This window comes from Manis pentadactyla, chromosome 2 (assembly GCF_030020395.1).
Source record: "Manis pentadactyla isolate mManPen7 chromosome 2, mManPen7.hap1, whole genome shotgun sequence".
Taxonomy (NCBI): domain Eukaryota; kingdom Metazoa; phylum Chordata; class Mammalia; order Pholidota; family Manidae; genus Manis; species Manis pentadactyla.
The window spans coordinates 175,995,256-176,012,938 of record NC_080020.1 but is presented as its reverse complement, the minus strand read 5'-3'; the positions used below and the strand labels follow the sequence as shown (position 1 = coordinate 176,012,938).

General features: G+C 43.7%; 1 protein-coding gene and 1 long non-coding RNA gene across 3 annotated transcripts; one reads left to right on the top strand and one right to left on the bottom strand.

Moving 5' to 3' along the window:
* Positions 1-8,420: 8,420 nt before the first annotated feature.
* Positions 8,421-12,787, bottom strand: CD207 (CD207 molecule; the record flags this gene model as incomplete). Its single annotated transcript, XM_036908219.2, is given in 7 exon segments — positions 8,421-8,636; positions 9,651-9,802; positions 10,362-10,736; positions 12,095-12,211; positions 12,324-12,350; positions 12,353-12,458; positions 12,764-12,787. Coding segments are annotated over 7 exon segments (1,017 nt in total), but the record flags the coding sequence as incomplete, so codon positions are not given.
* Positions 12,788-13,696: 909 nt separating this feature from the next.
* On the top strand, positions 13,697-17,401 carry LOC118923972 (uncharacterized). Of its 2 annotated transcripts, XR_005029413.2 has the most exons (3): positions 13,697-14,778; positions 16,248-16,374; positions 17,137-17,401. It is a non-coding gene; the product is annotated as an uncharacterized LOC118923972 (long non-coding RNA). The 2 variants fall into 2 exon arrangements; XR_008995804.1 differs by lacking the exon at positions 13,697-14,778 and having other exon boundaries at positions 14,788-16,374.
* The last annotated feature ends 282 nt before the right edge of the window (positions 17,402-17,683 follow it).

The following is a 17,683-nucleotide window of genomic DNA, read 5'->3' as shown; positions in this document are numbered from 1 at the left end:
CTTCTGACAGTTGCATGGCCTTGGGAGACAGTGACACCTAACGTTTGTTAGTATTTGCATAGCAGTTTGCCATGTAAAAACTACTTGCATATACGCTGACTTAGTTGATCCTTGTAACAGTCCTTTGCTGATGAGGTAGTAGTACTAATATCTCCTAGTGATTGTCCTTCTGTGATATTAGCAGTCACTGATGATTGATAGCTACATCCATAAATGTGTTTGGGGCTTTGAGAAATGGTGAATTCTGTTGTTGTTTTCTTCATTTATTGTCTGGGTATATTTCTATCAAGAGAAGTTGCCCCTCATTATCTATTTGGTTGCCCAGATGTAGTGTCATGATTCTTTCCTTTTATTTAACAGTTTTCAAAATAATGAGTTGATTCACTAGTATCCTGTAGTGGTGACCAATAAGATTTTATTTTGTTTATTTATTTGTATCACTGTGGACTCCATTGCAGTTATTATTCTTAACTGAGGCCCCGTCTTTGGCCAGTTGGAGCTTCTCAGTGTGGCTCCTGAGTCCTTTTTTATCAGAGCTAGGTCAGAGCTAGGAAATGTGTTTCTATGTTTGCTTTTAAAATAAAATACATCAAAAGTTCACATTGATACTTTCCGTTTAAGTTCAGAACAACAGGATTTTCAGTTAAGCTCTTCTGTCTTTTATCAGTACCTACTTTCTCCCAAGCCAAGAATACCATTTCTCTGAACAGTGTCTGAAATTCACTTTGTCTCACAATTCAAATCCAAGTTCTTCTCCAACTCTATTCTACTTAAATCACAGCCGCTTTGTGGCCCCTGAAATGTAAAATATTAGATAGAACTATTTATGTAATTTTTAGTTACACATACATTCATTCACATGGACTTTGCTTGCAGTTTTATATGCCTATTGACTATCCATCCTGCAGTTTTAATGAAAGTCAAGTGATACTTCCAGGTTGAAGCAGCTTTGGGGGGAAAATGGCTCTTTTAGCAGAATTACTGACATGCCAAGTTTATTATACTCTCTTGGTTTTATTGTGGCTAATCTAATTCATTTTTAATTCTTTCCCTACAAATGAAATAATACACATTTTCATTGTTTTGCATTACAGGGCTTACCAGAAACTGTTCCTTACTTAAAAATCTATACGATTGGGCATTAGGTACCTCATGATGACACTATTTTTAAATTCAAATATGGTGTTAATGGGTTTTTGAAAGAAAAGAAAGGTAATGGTGAGGGTTTTTTTTTTTTTCTTACCTGAACTTCACTATGCATTTTGGATGGGGTTGGGAGTTTTTAATATTGTTAATAGTTTTGCCATTGGGCCTATTGTGTTTAATATTATTAAAGTGGAAATGTCAGATGTCAGATGCTAATAGAGTGAGGTGTTACTTCTTCTTATGGCCAGAAAGTTAGTTTGGAAAGTGATTTTGGTGAGAGATATGAACTGAACTAGCTTATTCACCTATTTTTTAAAAATTTGAATGGGAAATATATAAATGTTCTTTTATATATTGGTTAAGAGGTGAGACATAAAGGAAAAGATAAAGAATCTCAGGGTCTTAGAGTATATAAAAGAGACAACAAAAGGTGAAGTTTTAGAGTGAGACAGACCCCTAGAAGTGAAAAAAATGGACCAGTGGAGTGGCATACTCATCATGGGTATTTAAGATATTCCTGCTATTTTTCCACTTTGGGTTCAAGTGGGGAAGGACACTGCCACCTCTTACTGTCATTCTGCAGACAGAAAGAACTTAAAAAGGCCACTGTTTTCTTGTTCCTGCTTTAAAGTCTACCTTACTCTGTTGAAAATAGATCTTAATAGCTTCCGAATTTTAAGGATCAATGTGCCTTTTTCTGGTATCTAACTATCAGCAAGACTATTGTATTTGTCATATTGTAAAACTGAGGTCTCTTGTCTTTAGAAAGTGACTGGCTCACAGCATGAAGTGTTCATTTTGCCATCTTTCTAAATTTAGCTTGAGAAATATACACTATTGAGCTGGACAGGCAGTAATAATTGCGTGTGTGTGTGTGTGTATGTATGTGTGTATATATATATATATATATATATACACATATATATATTTATATATATACATATCAACAGGGAGTAGGGGAAAAAGAATAGAGATGGCAATGGGAAGTTAGGGGATGAAAGAGAGAGACACGAGTTTTAAGATTAACTTTTAAACTACAACCTTGTCATTTAATGTGGGCACTAGGTCTTAAATATCATAAGCCCCATTCACATATCTTCCCTACACTTTGACTTTAGAACCTGAGAGGCTGAGCCTTGGGCAGGGCATCTATAGAGGAGGTAAATTTCCTAATTTGTATAAATTGTAGTTACAGAAACATCACCTCTTAAGATGTTAGGGAGCCGCTGCCAGCTTGCTCGCTCCTCCAGGCTCCTTTCCCTAGAACTACCGTATGGCATCCCGTCTGTTCCATGAGGGCTAAAGGTCCCTGAGAGTGCCGAGGACACATTGGTAAATCTCGGTCCCTCTCGGGTGTAGTCCGTTGCACAGGCTGGCCCCGTGTTGGTCGTCTGCCCCCATGGTGCTAACTTGACGGGGCTCTGCCGTAGCGGTCTCGGGGCCTTGCTTATCATCCATTCTGGCCACCTCTGTGATAGGCCCCTCCACAGACACCAGCTCCCAGATGAAGAGGACAAGGCATTTTCCACCTCCTAGAACTGGTAGAGACTCAGAAAATAAATCGATTCAGTAAATGCTGAGTGTCTCTTAGTTTTATTGTTAGGATATGGGAATACAGTGTGAATAAGATTTTGTTCAGTAGAAATGTATAATTATCTAGGACATTAAACATGTAGCAACTGTAAGACAGTGGGTTAATTATAATAAAAGAATTAAGTGCAATGGGAAGAGGGGAGCCTGAGGAAGGCCTCACTGAGGAGACAGCATCTGGGCTAGGTGGTGAGAGGATTTCACTAAAATGAGGAAAGGACAGCCCCGGTATCAGGAAATGTACAAAAGGCACAGAGCTTGGATATGTGCCATGGAGAGGCAGCCTCTGCTGGGTGAGGGGGTAGTGTGAAAGGATGAGGAATTCGTATGTTCACTTCCAACAAATATTTATGTGATACCTGCTAAATTGAAGGCACTGTTGTGGGAAGTAGGAGCAGAGGACAGTTCTTGCTCCTCCATCCTCTGCATTCTAGCCGGGGAGAGAGAATGAAGTGAGTACATGGAATGTCATGATGATAAGTGCTTTGGAGAGCACCAAACAGGATGGAGAAGGGAGGGAGTGTGCTGGGTGGTCAGGGAAGGCGTATGAAGGTGTTGTTTGAGGACAGCCTAAAAGGAAATGAGGAACCAAGCCACTGGGTATTAGAGGGGTGGTGGAAAAGTGTCCTAAAGCAGAGGGAATAGTGGTACAAAGCCTCTGAGGCACGACTATGCTCAGCATGTTTGAGGACTAGTAAGGAAGTCAGTGTGGCTGGAGTAGGGAGGGAGCACTGAGTTTAGAGCAGTAGAAAATGGGATCAGAGAAGCTGGCAGTGGGCAGGAGGGAGGTGGGTCATGCAGGCCCTTGTAAGCCATAGTTTGGTTCATTGTGGAATTACAGGTCAGTTGGAGACACAGATTGATATCTTTATAAAGAGTTCTAAATGCTCTGCTCAGAGTGTGGGCATTACTGTATGCTAAATGAAGATTTTTAAGCAATGGAGTAACCCAACCAAGTTTACATTTAGGAAAGATAACATCTTCCATATGGAGGAGCAATTGAACTGGTAGCGATTAGAAATAGGGAGGTAGTAATCAAGACAGGAAAAAACAAGTCCTTTCTTACTATACACCGGCTAGTCACAGACCTACGCTTTGCAGGCGTAAATAAAAAACTACAGTTTTAAATTTTAAATTCTATATAATGTTTTTAAATGTTGGACTAAGAAATACTGTGGCTTACTTGGAGAAATCTTAGACTTGAGTCTAGACTTTGTTCTGTTTGCCTGCTGGGTAGCTTAGACTTACATATTTCCAAGTCTTGCTTTTTCATCATAAAATAGGGACAGAGCTGTTGTCTGGGTACTTGACGGGGTGCAGGGGCCTGTGGTATGTGGGGAGCCGACAGTGAGAGGAGGAGTGGAAGCACCTTGAGGCCTTGAAGGGAATGCTACGGGAGCTGTTCTTTTTAATAACTCAGCGTCAAAAGTGAATGCCTCCCATTTGTGTCGCTCAAAACCAAATTTCATTATTCTTCTAGCCTGTTTTGTTTTTTTTCCCACTCCCTTTTCCTGTACTGAAATCAATGACTGATGGGCACTCTCTAGGAAGACAGATGGGTTTATCTCAGTATGGTTTAGCTGTTTGGACCTGACCGGGCCTTCTCCCGTCTATACCCTTGCATCTAACTGGGGGCTCTTCACAGTTTCCCAGAGACAGTGAATTTTGACTTTTATTAGATAATTCTTTATAGTATGTTCCTAAACACAAAATCACATTCCTCTTCAGAGTTATTCCTTTTCAGGGTAGTGGCAGTGTTGTGTGACCAAGAAACGTCACTCTCCAGAAAGGCGCATCACTTGTTGGTAGTGTGCCAATGTGACTTTAACTCTAATCCCTGTTTTACAGACAAACTTATTGGCGTCAACTGTACCCATGGTGTAAACAGGACTGACTACGTTATCTGCAGGTGAGTTGCCAACCTCGAGAGGCAGACCCTGTTCCATTTGTTTGGTTTACAATAGTAATGTAAGCTGGTTGCAGAAAATCAGCATAGAAACTTGTGAAGGAGAAAGCAGTCCTACCCCCACCCAGAGATACCACTGGCCATCGTTTAACCTGTTTTCTCAGACTTGAAAAATGTAGACATAAGCATGTACATGTACTTTAATGGTATGATATTTATTTACTTACTTATTTTGAGAAGGGATTTTTTTTTTAAATTTTTCATTGAAGTATAGTTGACATACTAATTTCAGGTTAATGGTATAATATTTAGACATCCTGTTTTATAATTTAGTGTATGGCAGATGTCTTTGTATAAAAGTCTTTGGAGACCTCATTCTTTTTTAAGATTGCATTGCTCCTTCGCTTACTGATGACCATAAGAAAGTCATAAGTTGTTGATACTATAAAATATTGAAGTAATGAATATTCCTCTATGAACATCTTTGAATATATATATATACTATCTTCTCAGAGACAATTTCACTCAGAATGGAATTTCTGAATCAGAACAACCCTTGTGTTTTTGTGGATGTTGCTGCACTGTGCCAATTTATGTTCATTCAGAAATTATGTATTAGGCATCTTCTTTGTGTAAGCACTGTGCTGGGTGCTGGCAAAACGACTTGTGAGACTTTGTGGGCAGAGAGACTTGACCAGCCTTCTCTGAATCCTACCAGTCTAGAGAGGGAATAGATACTCGAGAATCACATAGTTGCCTGTAGAGTTACAACCTGAACAAGTGCCAGGACGGACAGGACATTGTACTGTGAGAGCACGTTACTAGGGAGGATTTGGCCTCATCACACAGATTAGAGGTTTCCATTCAGATGATTGAGTTGATACCTGAAGGATAAATAGGTATTAACCAGGTAGGGACACTGGGGGGAGAATTCTGGGTCAAAGGAATAACAATGCTGACAGCAGGAAAGCATGTGCTGTGTTGGAGGGACTGGCCAGGGAGCTGGGCCTGGAGGGAGTAAGGCATTAAATGGAGCTGGAAGTATGGAGCTGGGTCATGCAGGCCTCTCTTTAAGGTTTTAGACTTTGTATTATGATTTGCAGAGAACTGTTGAACTTTTTTGGTTGAAGGTGAGTGTGTGGACCATGATCAAATTTGCATTTTCAAGCTATCATTTTTCCACCAAGTGGAGAATACATTGTAGGGGAAAGAGTGGAAGCAATGAGTTAAGTTAGGCGGTTTTTGTAGAAGAGGCATAATGGTGGCTTGGGTGTGGCATGGTCATTTTTGTGGAAAGCTGTGAACATTCTCTAGAGATACTTAGGTAATACCCTTGTTACAACTTGGTGGTGGGTTGAGCAGGGGAGTAAGGAAGAAATGGCTGACAGTGATGGTGACTTCAAGTTTCTAGCCCATATAGTTGATTAGATAGTGCTTTTTAGATACAATGTTAATATTTTTCCCAGTTTGCCTTTTGGTGTTTGTTGGTTCCTGATAAATATGCCGTCATACTAAGTAAGTCTTACTTTTTTTTTTGTATCATTAATCTACAATTACATGAGGAACATTATATCTACTAGACACCCCCATCAGTAAGTCAGCCCCACCTACCCCACTACAGTCACTGCCCATCAGCGCGCTGTAGAATCACTAATTGTCTTCTCTGTGTTGTACCCCCCACATTATACATGCTAATCATAATGCCCCTTCCCTGTGCCCCCACCCCCCACATTATACATGCTAATCATAATGCCCCCTTTCTTAACCCCCCCTTATCCCTCCCTTCCCGCCCATCCTCCCCAGTCCCTTTCCCTTTGGTAACTGTTAGTCCATTCTTGGGTTCTGTGAGTCTGCTGCTGTTTTGCTCCTTCAGTTTTTTTTCTATGTTCTTATACTCCACAGATGAGTGAAATCATTTGATACTGGTCTTTCTCCACCTGGCTTATTTCACTGAGCATAATACCCTCTAGCTCCATCCATGTTGTTTATCCATTCATCTACAGATGGACACTTACGTTGCTTCCCTTTCTTGGCTATTGTAAATAGTGCTGCAATAAACATAGGGGTGCATATGTCTTTTTCAAACTGGGCTGCTGCGTTCTTAGGGTAAATTCCTACGAGTGGAATTCCTGGGTCAAATGGTATTTCTATTTTTAGTTTTTTGAGGAACCTCCATACCGCTTTCCACAATGGTTGAACTAATTTACATTTCCACCAGCAATGTAGGAGGGTTCCCCTTTCTCCACAACCTCGCCAACGTTTGTTTTTGTTTGTCTTTTGGATGGTGGTGATCCTTACTGGTGTGAGGTGATATCTCATTGTGGTTTTAATTTGCATTTCTCTGATGATTAGCAATGTGGAGCATCCTTTCATGTGCCTGTTGGCCATCTGAATTTCTTCTTTGGAGAACTGTCTGTTCAGCTCCTCTGCCCATTTTTTAATTGGATTATTTGCTTTTTGTTTGTTGAAGTGTGTGAGCTCTTTATATATTTTGGATGTCAACCCTTTATCGGATATGTCATTTATGAATATATTCTTCCATACTATAGGATGCCTTTTTGCTCTATTGATGGTGTCCTTTGCTGTACAGAAGCTTTTCAGCTTGATATAGTTCACTTGTTCATTTTTGCTTTTGTTTCCCTTGCCCGGGGAGATATGTTCATGAAGAAGTTGCTCATGTTTATGTCCAAGAGATTTTTGCCTATGTTTTTTTCTAAGAGTTTTATGGTTTCATGACTTACATTCAGGTCTTTGATCCATTTCAAATTTACTTTTGTGTATGGGGTTAGACAGGGTTCCAGTTTCATTCTCTTACATGTAGCTGTCCAGTTTTGCCAAAACCAGTTGTTGAAGAGGCTGTAATTTCCCCACTGTATGTCCGTGGCTCCTTTGTCGTATATTAATTGATCATATATGTTTGAGTTAATATCTGGACTCTCTATTCTGTTCCCCTGGTCTGTGTGTCTGTTCTTGTGCCAGTACCAAATTTACTTAATTACTGTGGCTTTGTAGTAGAGCTTGAAGTTGGGAAGCAAGATCCCCCTGCTTTATTCTTCCTTCTCAGGATTGCTTTGGCTATTCGGGGTCTTTTGTGGTTCCATATGAATTTTAAAACTATCTGTTCCAGTTTATTGAAAAATGCTGTTGGTATTTTGATGGGGATTGCATTGAATCTGTAGATTGCTTTAGGCAGGATGGCCATTTTCACAATATTAATTTTTCCTAGCCAAGAGCATGGGATGAGTTTCTATTTGTTAATGTCCTCTTTAATTTCTCTTAGGAGTGTTTCTTGTAGTTTTCAGGGTATAGGTCTTTCACTTCCTTGGTTAGATTTATTCCTAGGTATTTTATTCTTTTTGATGCAATTATGAATGGAATTGTTTTCCTGATTTCTCTTTCTGATAGTTCATTGTTAGTATTTAGGAAAGCAACAGATTTGTGTATTAATTTTGTATCCTGCAACTTTGCTGAATTCAGATACTTGTTCTAGTAGTTTTGGAGTGGAGTCTTTAGGGTTTTTTATGTACAATATCATGTCATCTGCAAATAGTGACAGTTTGACTTCTTCTTTACCAGTCTGGATGCCTTGTATTTCTTTGTTTTGTCTGATTGCCGTGGCCAGGACCTCCAGTACTATGTTGAATAACAGTGGGGAGAGTGGGCATCCCTGTCTTGTTCTAGATCTTTGAGGAAAAGCTTTCAGCTTCTCACTGTTCAGTATGATGTTGGCTGTGGGTTTGTCATATATGGCCTTTATTATGTTGAGGTACTTGCCCTCAATACCCATTTTTTTGAGAGTTTTTATCATGAATGGATGTTGAATTTTGTTGAATGCTTTTTCAGCATCTATGGAGATGATCATGTGGTTTTTGTCCTTCTTTTTGTTGATGTGGTGGATGATATTGATGGATTTTAGAATACTGTCCCCCTCATGCCTTGCTTTGGTCAGGCTGATCCAGTGGGAAAGCCCACCAGCTGTCTTGTACAGATACTCCTGTAGGAAAGGAGGGTGAACAGGGACGCTGCCACAACTTGGAGTTACCACAGCTCTCTGGGTGTTCCTCACCTGTCCTCAGTGACAGCCCCACAGACACACCACACACTGTGACCTCTCCCAAGCCTCTTGTCCCTGTCCAGAGCCTAGAGTCCCCCTTCCAAATTCTGATGTGTCTTTGGCCTACAACTAACAGACTCAACACCCAGGCCTTTCTGCCCCTCAGGAAGCAGCTGCTGGGGTACAAGAAAGGCTCAGCTAACCCCCAGAACAAAGAGACCCTGGGAGAATGGCCCAGATAATAAGAGCTAAACTTAGTGAGCACTTAATATGTGTGAGGCACTCTGCATTTGTGTGCATTCACTTACTTATTCTCTGAGGTAAGAGCTATTACCTATGGACTAATAGGCTGAGGCCTGGTGAACTTAAATAAACTCCCAGGGCTCTAAGACTAGTTACAGGCATGGCTGGGACTCTGGTCTCTGACTCCCCAGCCCATGCTCTCACCTGTTCTGCTAGCCACATCCCAGAGGAAGGGGATTATTCAATATTCTGCCTCACCAGGTAGAAGCCTACTTGGATTATGTAGTGTCACTAATGCTGCTCACAAACACATCTGTTTTCTGGGCACATGAAGAGACTGTCCCTCCCTGCCCTCTTTGAAGCCAGGAGTTCTGTGGCATTTGCTTTGGCCAATGAAAAATGTGAGCAGAAGTGACATCTATTATTTCTAGGTATAAGCTTTAAGAGCCAACACACAATTTGCCAAGTTCCCTTTTACTGCCTCAATAACTGGGAGAACATGCTGAGATGAAGTCCCCTTTGGTGAGGTCCTTGCATAACCACGATTAGCAGAAAACTCTTTGCCAGCCCTTATTGAATGTGCAGTGTAAATGAGATGCAATCCTTCACTGTTAGGCCACTGATATTTGGGGACTTGGGGTATCTTTGCCCATCCTGCCTGATAGAGCTACTAAGACAGCCCTTCGTAGAGCCCACAGGGACAGCACTCACCTGCTCACTCTCTGAGGTCACTGAAGTCAGGTGTGAATCTCTGGACATGCAGAACTGCTGCACACTGTACCAAGTTTTTGGGATTTGAGAAAAGTAATAGAAGTTCCCGTTGAAGTACTTTGAGCCTTGAGAAACCATTTGTAGAATGTCATCTGGAAAACAAGGATGAGCAGGAAGCTTGGTGCTCCTTTGTGCTCTGGGTGCTGACCGAAGAGGGTGTTTGAGGGGGTTCTCAGAGACAGTGGAGAATGGGGTTGGGCCCTGGGGTCCTTGGAACTTGGGGACATTCTCTCAGATCCTGAGAGCCTGACTGACAATGGTAGGGTCTCTGGGTTCAGAGAGAGGAGAATGAGAGGATGGATTATGAATCCATCTCTCCCACGAGGAAGAAGCAAGTCTCCATTGATCATCACAAGTGGCTGAGTCCCTGGGCTCTAGGGAAGGAACTTAATGAAAATGGCCAAGTTTGGGCCAGGGCAGAGAGAGTGCCTGATGCCTTCCCACTCTGTGCCATGGTGTGGGAGCCCAGGCTGGTCCCTGGTCCCTTCTCTCCTGAACAGCCCCTAAGTCCATCCCCAGCCCAGTGCTGAGTACTCTGTTCTTAACTTTCCATCCATGCCTGCCCTGCTCCTCTACCCCTTCCCACCACACACATCAGCCCAATGGCCCCATGGGCCACTGGCTGGCAACATTCTTTCCTGAATCACTTACTTTGCTGTGTGAGCAACTTGCTGATATTCTCCAGGCTGCTCTGGAGCCCCCGGACCTTTGCATTTAAAGCACTGGCTTTATCCAAATCTCTTTTTAACTTGGGGATTTGGGTGTTTAAATCACTGAATTCCTCCCAACTTCTTGTTAACATCTGGATCTGGGCACTGGCTTCCTGCGTGCCAGTTTCCAACCTCCGGATCTAAGAATGCACATGATTCAGGCTGGTATTCACCATCTGGACCTGAATGCCAGTCACCTCCACACCACCTGTATTCCTCTTAATTTCAGAACCCAGAGTGCTGATGTTGTCCACACAACCTTTCAGCAGCTGGGCACTGGTCTTTACATCTGATATTGTGCCCATAAACCAGGGATCTGGATCAGAAAAAGTCAAAAGGTCAGTCAAAGGGATCCCCAGGTCAGGAGTCAGGGTGTTGTCCCAATGATGAAGGAAGGGCAGGGATAGGCTCTAGCTTCTCAAGGACCCTCTGCTTCATTCACTCATAGTGCTATTCATTCAACAAACATGGACTCTTTGGCACTTCACATGTGCCAGGAACCCTTGTAGGTGCAGATGATGCAAAGATAAATAAAATACAGGCTCTCTGTTAGAGGACCTCACAGGAAGCAGAATCAGAGATTAGGAACCAGTCCTAAATTTTGTTTGAATGGTCAGGACTGAGTATTACCTTTGGTAAAGAGATGCCCTCAAATACCCCCTGGGAACCTCCCCACATGCCTCTGGGCCCCATCACTAGATTTCCAGCCCTCTCCTTTAAGAGACTCCTCCAATGGCCATCAGCTAAGGCAACGTCCTCCTACATCTGCCCGCATGCCCCTCACCATGGCCATGGGAGGGGCTAGCCAGGCAGATTTCTAATCTGGAAGTGACTTCTTTTCCAGAGAATACTGAAATGGAGAATTACGAATCCACTTTCCCCTCCACTTGTCCAAACCACTGTCACACTTTGTTTAAGTCACAGGCTTGGGTGCCATATAGGAGACCAAAAATAAACCAAGAGGGCTCACAGCAGAGGCTCCAAGTCTGAGCCTGAATATGTCTTGGGCCTTGGATGAAGGCAGATGTTCCGTCTCTCTGCTTTCTGAAGACCTGCTGGTAGGGGTAAGGCTCTGCTAGCAGCAGACGCCATGAGGCCAGACAAAGCAAGGAAAGGAGGAAAGATAAGTCACATATCCAGTGAGCCAGCAGGACGGCTCTCTTGATACAGTCTCCTCAGGAGCAGGAGGATGGAAAGAACAGGAAGGGGTCCTGGTGATGAGATGAACCATGGAGATTTGTTGCTTACTGGCCAGGTTCTCCATCTAATTGGGGCTAAGGATAAGTTGGGACTCCAGCCCTTTGCTCACTGTTGGGGGCTGCCCACAAAGATCTGAATCAAAGGGACACAGAGCTGAGAGGGGGGAGAAAGTGACACAGCATGCAGAAATGAGTGGACGTTACCTGGGAACAGAAGAGAATACCCTTTAGCACAAGCATGTGAGTGCTCATCCCAGTCAGGAAAATCTGCTTGGAATGGGGAGGCAAAGAGTGGCAGCTCATCTTACTGGAAACGGGAAACCCTGTGACTCCTGGTGGAAAGAAGAGAAATGAAGCAAATGCAAATGCTACAGGCAGGAGACCCCTAGAGAGCAGTAAAGAGAGGGTCTGGATGTTGAGGGAGGTGACTGGCCTTGGAGAAGGACCAAGCAGGCAATAAAACCTGAAGACCTACAGAGAATGGCCTGCAGCAAGATGGAGGCGACCAGGACCAGCATCAGGAAGATTCCTGCAGCACGGACTGTGGATGGTTCCCTCAGAACCAGAGATGGACCTGTGTTGGCAGGAGGCTCTGCTGGAAGAGAAGACAATGTTGAAGGGCTAGCAAACAGCTGAGTACAGAGCACTGAGTGGATCCTGAGCACAGAGCCCTGGGTGGGTCCCAAGCAGTGACCAGCATTTGCCTTGGGGCCAGAGGGAGATGTTCTGCTATCTACAGAGAAGTGCGCATCAGGGGCCTCGCTCTGTAGCCTTCGTCCTGCATGCTCCCCCTGCGGCCCAGGTGCTTTCAGCTGGCTGTCTCCCCAAGGACCTCTAATCTAGAGGAAACGGGAAGTAAGTTCCGTAGGAGGCCGTCATGTCATTCCATAGGTCCCCATTCCTGGCTTAGACAACTTGGGAGGCCTAGGCCACAGCTCAGTCCTCTCTTCATTCAGGAAGAGGCCATCTGTGGTCTTCTCTGGGGGTCTGTTACATGGGCATTTTAACCATTGATTCCCAAGACTATAAGTCTCTGCTCACCCATCATCCACCCACCCACTCATTCATCCCACAAATACATATTGAGTGCCTTTTAGGTACCAGGCACTATACGAGGACTGGGCCACAAAGATGAATAACTCACAGTTCTGGCACTGAAGCAACTCATAGTCTGGTAGGAAAGACAGACCTGAGCAAATAAATTGTAGTACAGGATAAGGAGCATAATAAAAGCATATGCATAGCTCAAAGGAAGTACAGAGAAAGGAGTAACAATAAAAAGTTCCAGGTAGAGATGTTAGCATACTCAAAAGGATGGGGGGTTAAGACAGCATAGAGTCCCTGGCAAACTGTCACTAGCTTGGGACATGGTGTTGGGACATAAAGTATATGACAGGGGCAGTGGGGCTTGGGGCCAAAGAGGAAGAATATGATCAGATCAAGAAGATCCTTTTGGGCCATGATAAAGAGCTTGAACTCTGGCATATGGGTGACATGGAGCCAGTGAAGAACTTTAGGCAAGAGAGAGACAAAGACAGGGACACTGTGGAAAGAGCCCTCTAATCATGGTAAGGAGCATAGATTAGGATATGGAAATCATGGAAGCAATGAGACCAGTAAGGAAATCTGCAATCAAATAGTCTACTTTCTGTTACTAAGGCACCTTAAATGATACAGCATCCCTCTATAAAAATGGGGCTTGCAGGGTTAAAATGTAAATGTAAGACTTGGGTTCTCCTCCCAGCTTCCTGCACTTGTGAGCTTCTCAAAGTGGTGGTGGGGGTAGGGCGGGGGCAGTTTCAGCAACATCCGACCAGGAACTGTTCTTTCATGTGTGTGTGATGCTCAGGGCAGAGAGGGGTTGGTGTGGGCCTCCGTAAAGGACTCAGTTTTCTCTTGGGAAGCTGCTCATGAAAGCTTGAAATCCACCAACTCTGAGAAACCTTGTACATTAACAGATTCCAAACAAATACTTCTTGGAAGGTAGGGACGAGAGGAAAGGAGAGAATGAGGGAGACAGAAAAGGAAGTTGGTCCAGATAACTGGATGGATGGATGGAGGGAGGGAGGGAGGGAAGATCGATATATGGATGGATGAAAGACAAATGAATGATCAGTTGATGGCTGATCATTTCTCAGCTCTGAAGCCTACAGTCTGTAGATTAGGATCTGTCTTCTAGAAGCTACTGCTGCTTTCCAGCAGTTCTCATTCATTTCCATAGCAAAGGCATGAGAGAAGTGATTTATATGGTACCAACAATGTATAAAAACTTGGCCACAGGACCAGAAAGCTGGCCCAGTCTTGCTGAGTCTAAACCAGTAGATCTGGGTGACAGGGTAGTGTCAGGGACAAGGGATGGAAACTAAATGAGCAGGGCCAGTGAGAAAGCTGCCTATACTTGCAGGAGCTCCTGCTGCCTTTGATATTTCGGAGGATCCTACCTCCCTGCTCAGTCCATGCTACTTACGGGCCCCCTACTGCTCCCTCTAGGCAGACTAGGCCCAAGACTGGAGCCACTTCTCTGACTGGATGAGGAAACCTAGAGGGGACCCCACGCCATACTGCCCAAGTGCTGGGAAAATGCAGGGTCACAAGGATGGTCCCCCATTCATCCTACCTCATTTCCTCCTAACCACATTCCACCTGTAGCTCTCAGGACTGCTATCTGTTCTAAGCTTTGACATTAGCTAATTCCACGAACTGAAGGCCTCACTGTAACTCACGGCCTGTCCCTGGACACTTAGGACTATACCAGCGTATAGTTGCAGAGCCTTGGTTCCACCAGGGTTCAGAGGAGTTACAGCATTCTGCTTCCAGCTCTCCCACTTGATACCCACTCTAACCCCAGAGTTACTTTCTGCTCTTGGCCCTACATCTACAACCTGTCATAGTCCAGGGCCTGGGGGTGGAGGAAAAGTTACTCAAGACCCTGGTAGAAGAGGCCTTTGGGGGTCCTGGTCTCCTCCCGGGGCCTTGGAGGGAGAGAAGCTGCCACACAACACAACTTGGGAGTGTCAGAAATGGACTTCTGTCAGTTTCCTTCCCTTTCTGTCCAAAATTACTTCCCCAATATCTGCTTGTTTGTAGCATGAGTTACTGATGGAATGCCCACATGCCCAGGAAAGGATCCAGAAGCCACCCCAAGCTGGGGCCCACTGAGTAAGAGGGGGTTAGGCCTGGGCAGGCATTTACTCCAAGTGAGGGAAATGGGGGCCTCAAGTAGATACTCTGCCAGTAGCTGGGCAAAAGGCTGCTCCAGCATGAGGAAGCTGAGCAAGAGCACCCAGAATCCTGGGCTGTTGACACTCTGGGGTTTCACGGACAGTGGCTGCACAAATCCCAGCCATGAGGAGTTTCATTTCCCACTTTGCAGGGCCCAAGTGAGTCACAGGCCAGTTTCACTATGGCCCCACTTACCTGTAGGTATGGACTGAGCAGCGCTCCCAGGCATTCCTCCAAGCGCCCTTTCTGGCCCCTGGCCTGGCAACCTGGGCAGAGAAAAGGCAGAGCAGAAGGTAGATGCCCCAGGCAGGCCTTCCAGCCAGGAAAGCAGCCAGTTCTCCCAACACTCATGAGATCCCAGTTCTTCCAAACAGGGCAGGAACTTTGGGCCAACCTTGAGAAACCACAAATCGCTGCAGTGATGAGAAGAAGGGAAGTCCGTGCTCATTGTCCTGTTTCCCCAGTCACTATGCTCCTGGGGTTCTGGGACCTTCACTAGGTAAAGGTGGAGGAAAAAACCAGTTCGGTCACTTTCCCCCCTTCTGTGGTTAAGACTCTCCCATGCCTGGAGGTGAACCATGGATGTGTAATCAATGGGGTGGAAAAGAGACCAGGTCTTTTAAAATGCCCAGCAGTGCCCAGAGTCCTTTCCATGGAGCAGTAATCCCAATCCCTCTAGTCTCACTAGTCAAAGCCCAGAGGAAATCAGAGTGGACAACAAACCAGAGGCAGGGGCAGGAGAATGGCTATTAGTGAGAATGGAAACACATGGCCCCAGTGATCTCTGCCTCTAGTGTTCATGCCTTTGTGAACTTGGAAGCATGATCCTCCCCAACCAGTTGTCTTCAGATAAGACCACATCCCCAGCCAACAGCTTGAATGCAACCTCATGAGAGACCTTGAGTCAAAGGTGCCTAACTAAGCCACACTGGGTTACTGACTCCTAAAAACTGAGATAATAAATATTTGTTGTTTAAAGTCACTAAGTTTTGGGGTACAATTTGTTATGCAGCAATAGATGACTAATACAGGGAGCTGGGGGATTATGACTGGAACCCAACAACAGACACACTGGAGAATCTTCTAGTTGAACTTGTAAAGTTTGGAATTCTTCTGGAATTCTTGACAAACAGAATGACCAACAGACTCAGATAGCTCAGAAATGAAAGTCTGATTTATCCCACCAAGTAAAGAACTAGGCAGTTGATGTACTGACGAAAGGGAAAAGGAAAACAGAATACAAGTTATGGGGGGAGATCATATGCCTCATAAACATAACAGAAACAAGAGTTAAAGCTACTACTTGTATTTCTTTCTTGCTGTGTCATACATATTCTTATATTTTTTTATTTAACTTCATTTTTCTTTCTTTTTCCCCTCACTGATCACTGGATATAACTGTTCAGATGATTCAGATGGAATCATGACAGAACTAAAAAGGAAGATGCACTGCTCAGTGACCCTGTACTTCGAGCAGATGCAATAATTTAAGGACAATGGGTTGTCTGCTCTTGGAAAGAGGGTGTGTTTCAGGTGGGTAAGATACAGCTGCACTAGACCAAGTGACAGCAGCTTTGGGAAGTGTCAGTATGAGGACAAGGGTGTTGGGCTGTAGAAACAGTTGCGTTCTTCTTGACTATCCAGGATATTAATACCTTCTTAGTAAAGAGAAATATCAAATTCTCTGGTAGACAGGACACTAACTCCTAGTCAAAAGTCAAAGGAGGTCAGACATTTCTTCTTCACAACTCCCTCACAGCTGAATCTCAGACATACTACCCAGATTCAGACTATCAGATGTTACCAGCTGTGTGATCGAGACAATCATGCACCGTCTTGGAGATATCTGAGATTCTTCGGGAGACATCCTGGGAGTCTTCCCTCATGCCCACCCTTTTTTGGTCCTGCCCCATTTGCAAGCCTTCACACTGAGTCTGAGAACAAGTGATTGCCTTCCCAATAAATTCCTTGTATGCTTAAATTATACAGACATGTGCTTGTTATTTCCAATCATGAACCTTGAGTGATATACCCATGAAGAAATCTCCTTTCCTATTAAGAGTGATCTAGCTTTCCCAAAGTATGCTGCATAAAAAACTAGTCCAAAAATATGTACAAAATGGGTTTGAAGGTGAAATAAATTTGGTGACTATTCCATGCTATATGACTTATTTGAAGATGTATGGTAACTGTGGGCATATTAAAAGTTCTGAGAAGTCCTGTATTAAGAAAATCAGTTTAGCATTGTTTATAACAATGTTTCCATTACAATTTTTCTTTTATACTTCCTTAAAGGATGACACTTCTTACGCTGACAAAGACTGGCCTGAAGCCAAGAAAGGAAGATTCAGAGAGAGAGTGAAGTTCCTCAGATTTCAAGTTCAGTTTGCTCTATAAGCAACTTCCCCAGGTGAATCACACAAAGAATTGTCACCCTCTTCCAGAGAGGCCATGCTACCCACAGAATACCATGCCGTTCTGATGAGTAATCTGTACCTTCCCCATCAATTTCGGACACCTCCTCTGACATTAATAAAGTGTTTTATTCTGGGTCTGTTAAGGGCCTTTCTGTTCTGTTTCACTGATCTTTGAATTCTTTTAAAATTGCCAAATGAATAATTGCTTTGCAAAACCTTAAAATCTTCTAGGCCCCCATTTAACTGTTTTTTAATTAAAATTTTCTTAGCTCTTCTCAACTTGCTCTTTCAAATTACCTTTTGGCAAGTTACAAAAACAAAGTCTTATTGAGATTTTACATAAAGCTTAATATTAGTAAATTTAGTAACTCTACTAAAGCTGTAAAATAATTTAGGAACTTCTGATGTCCTTAAAATAGTCTTTA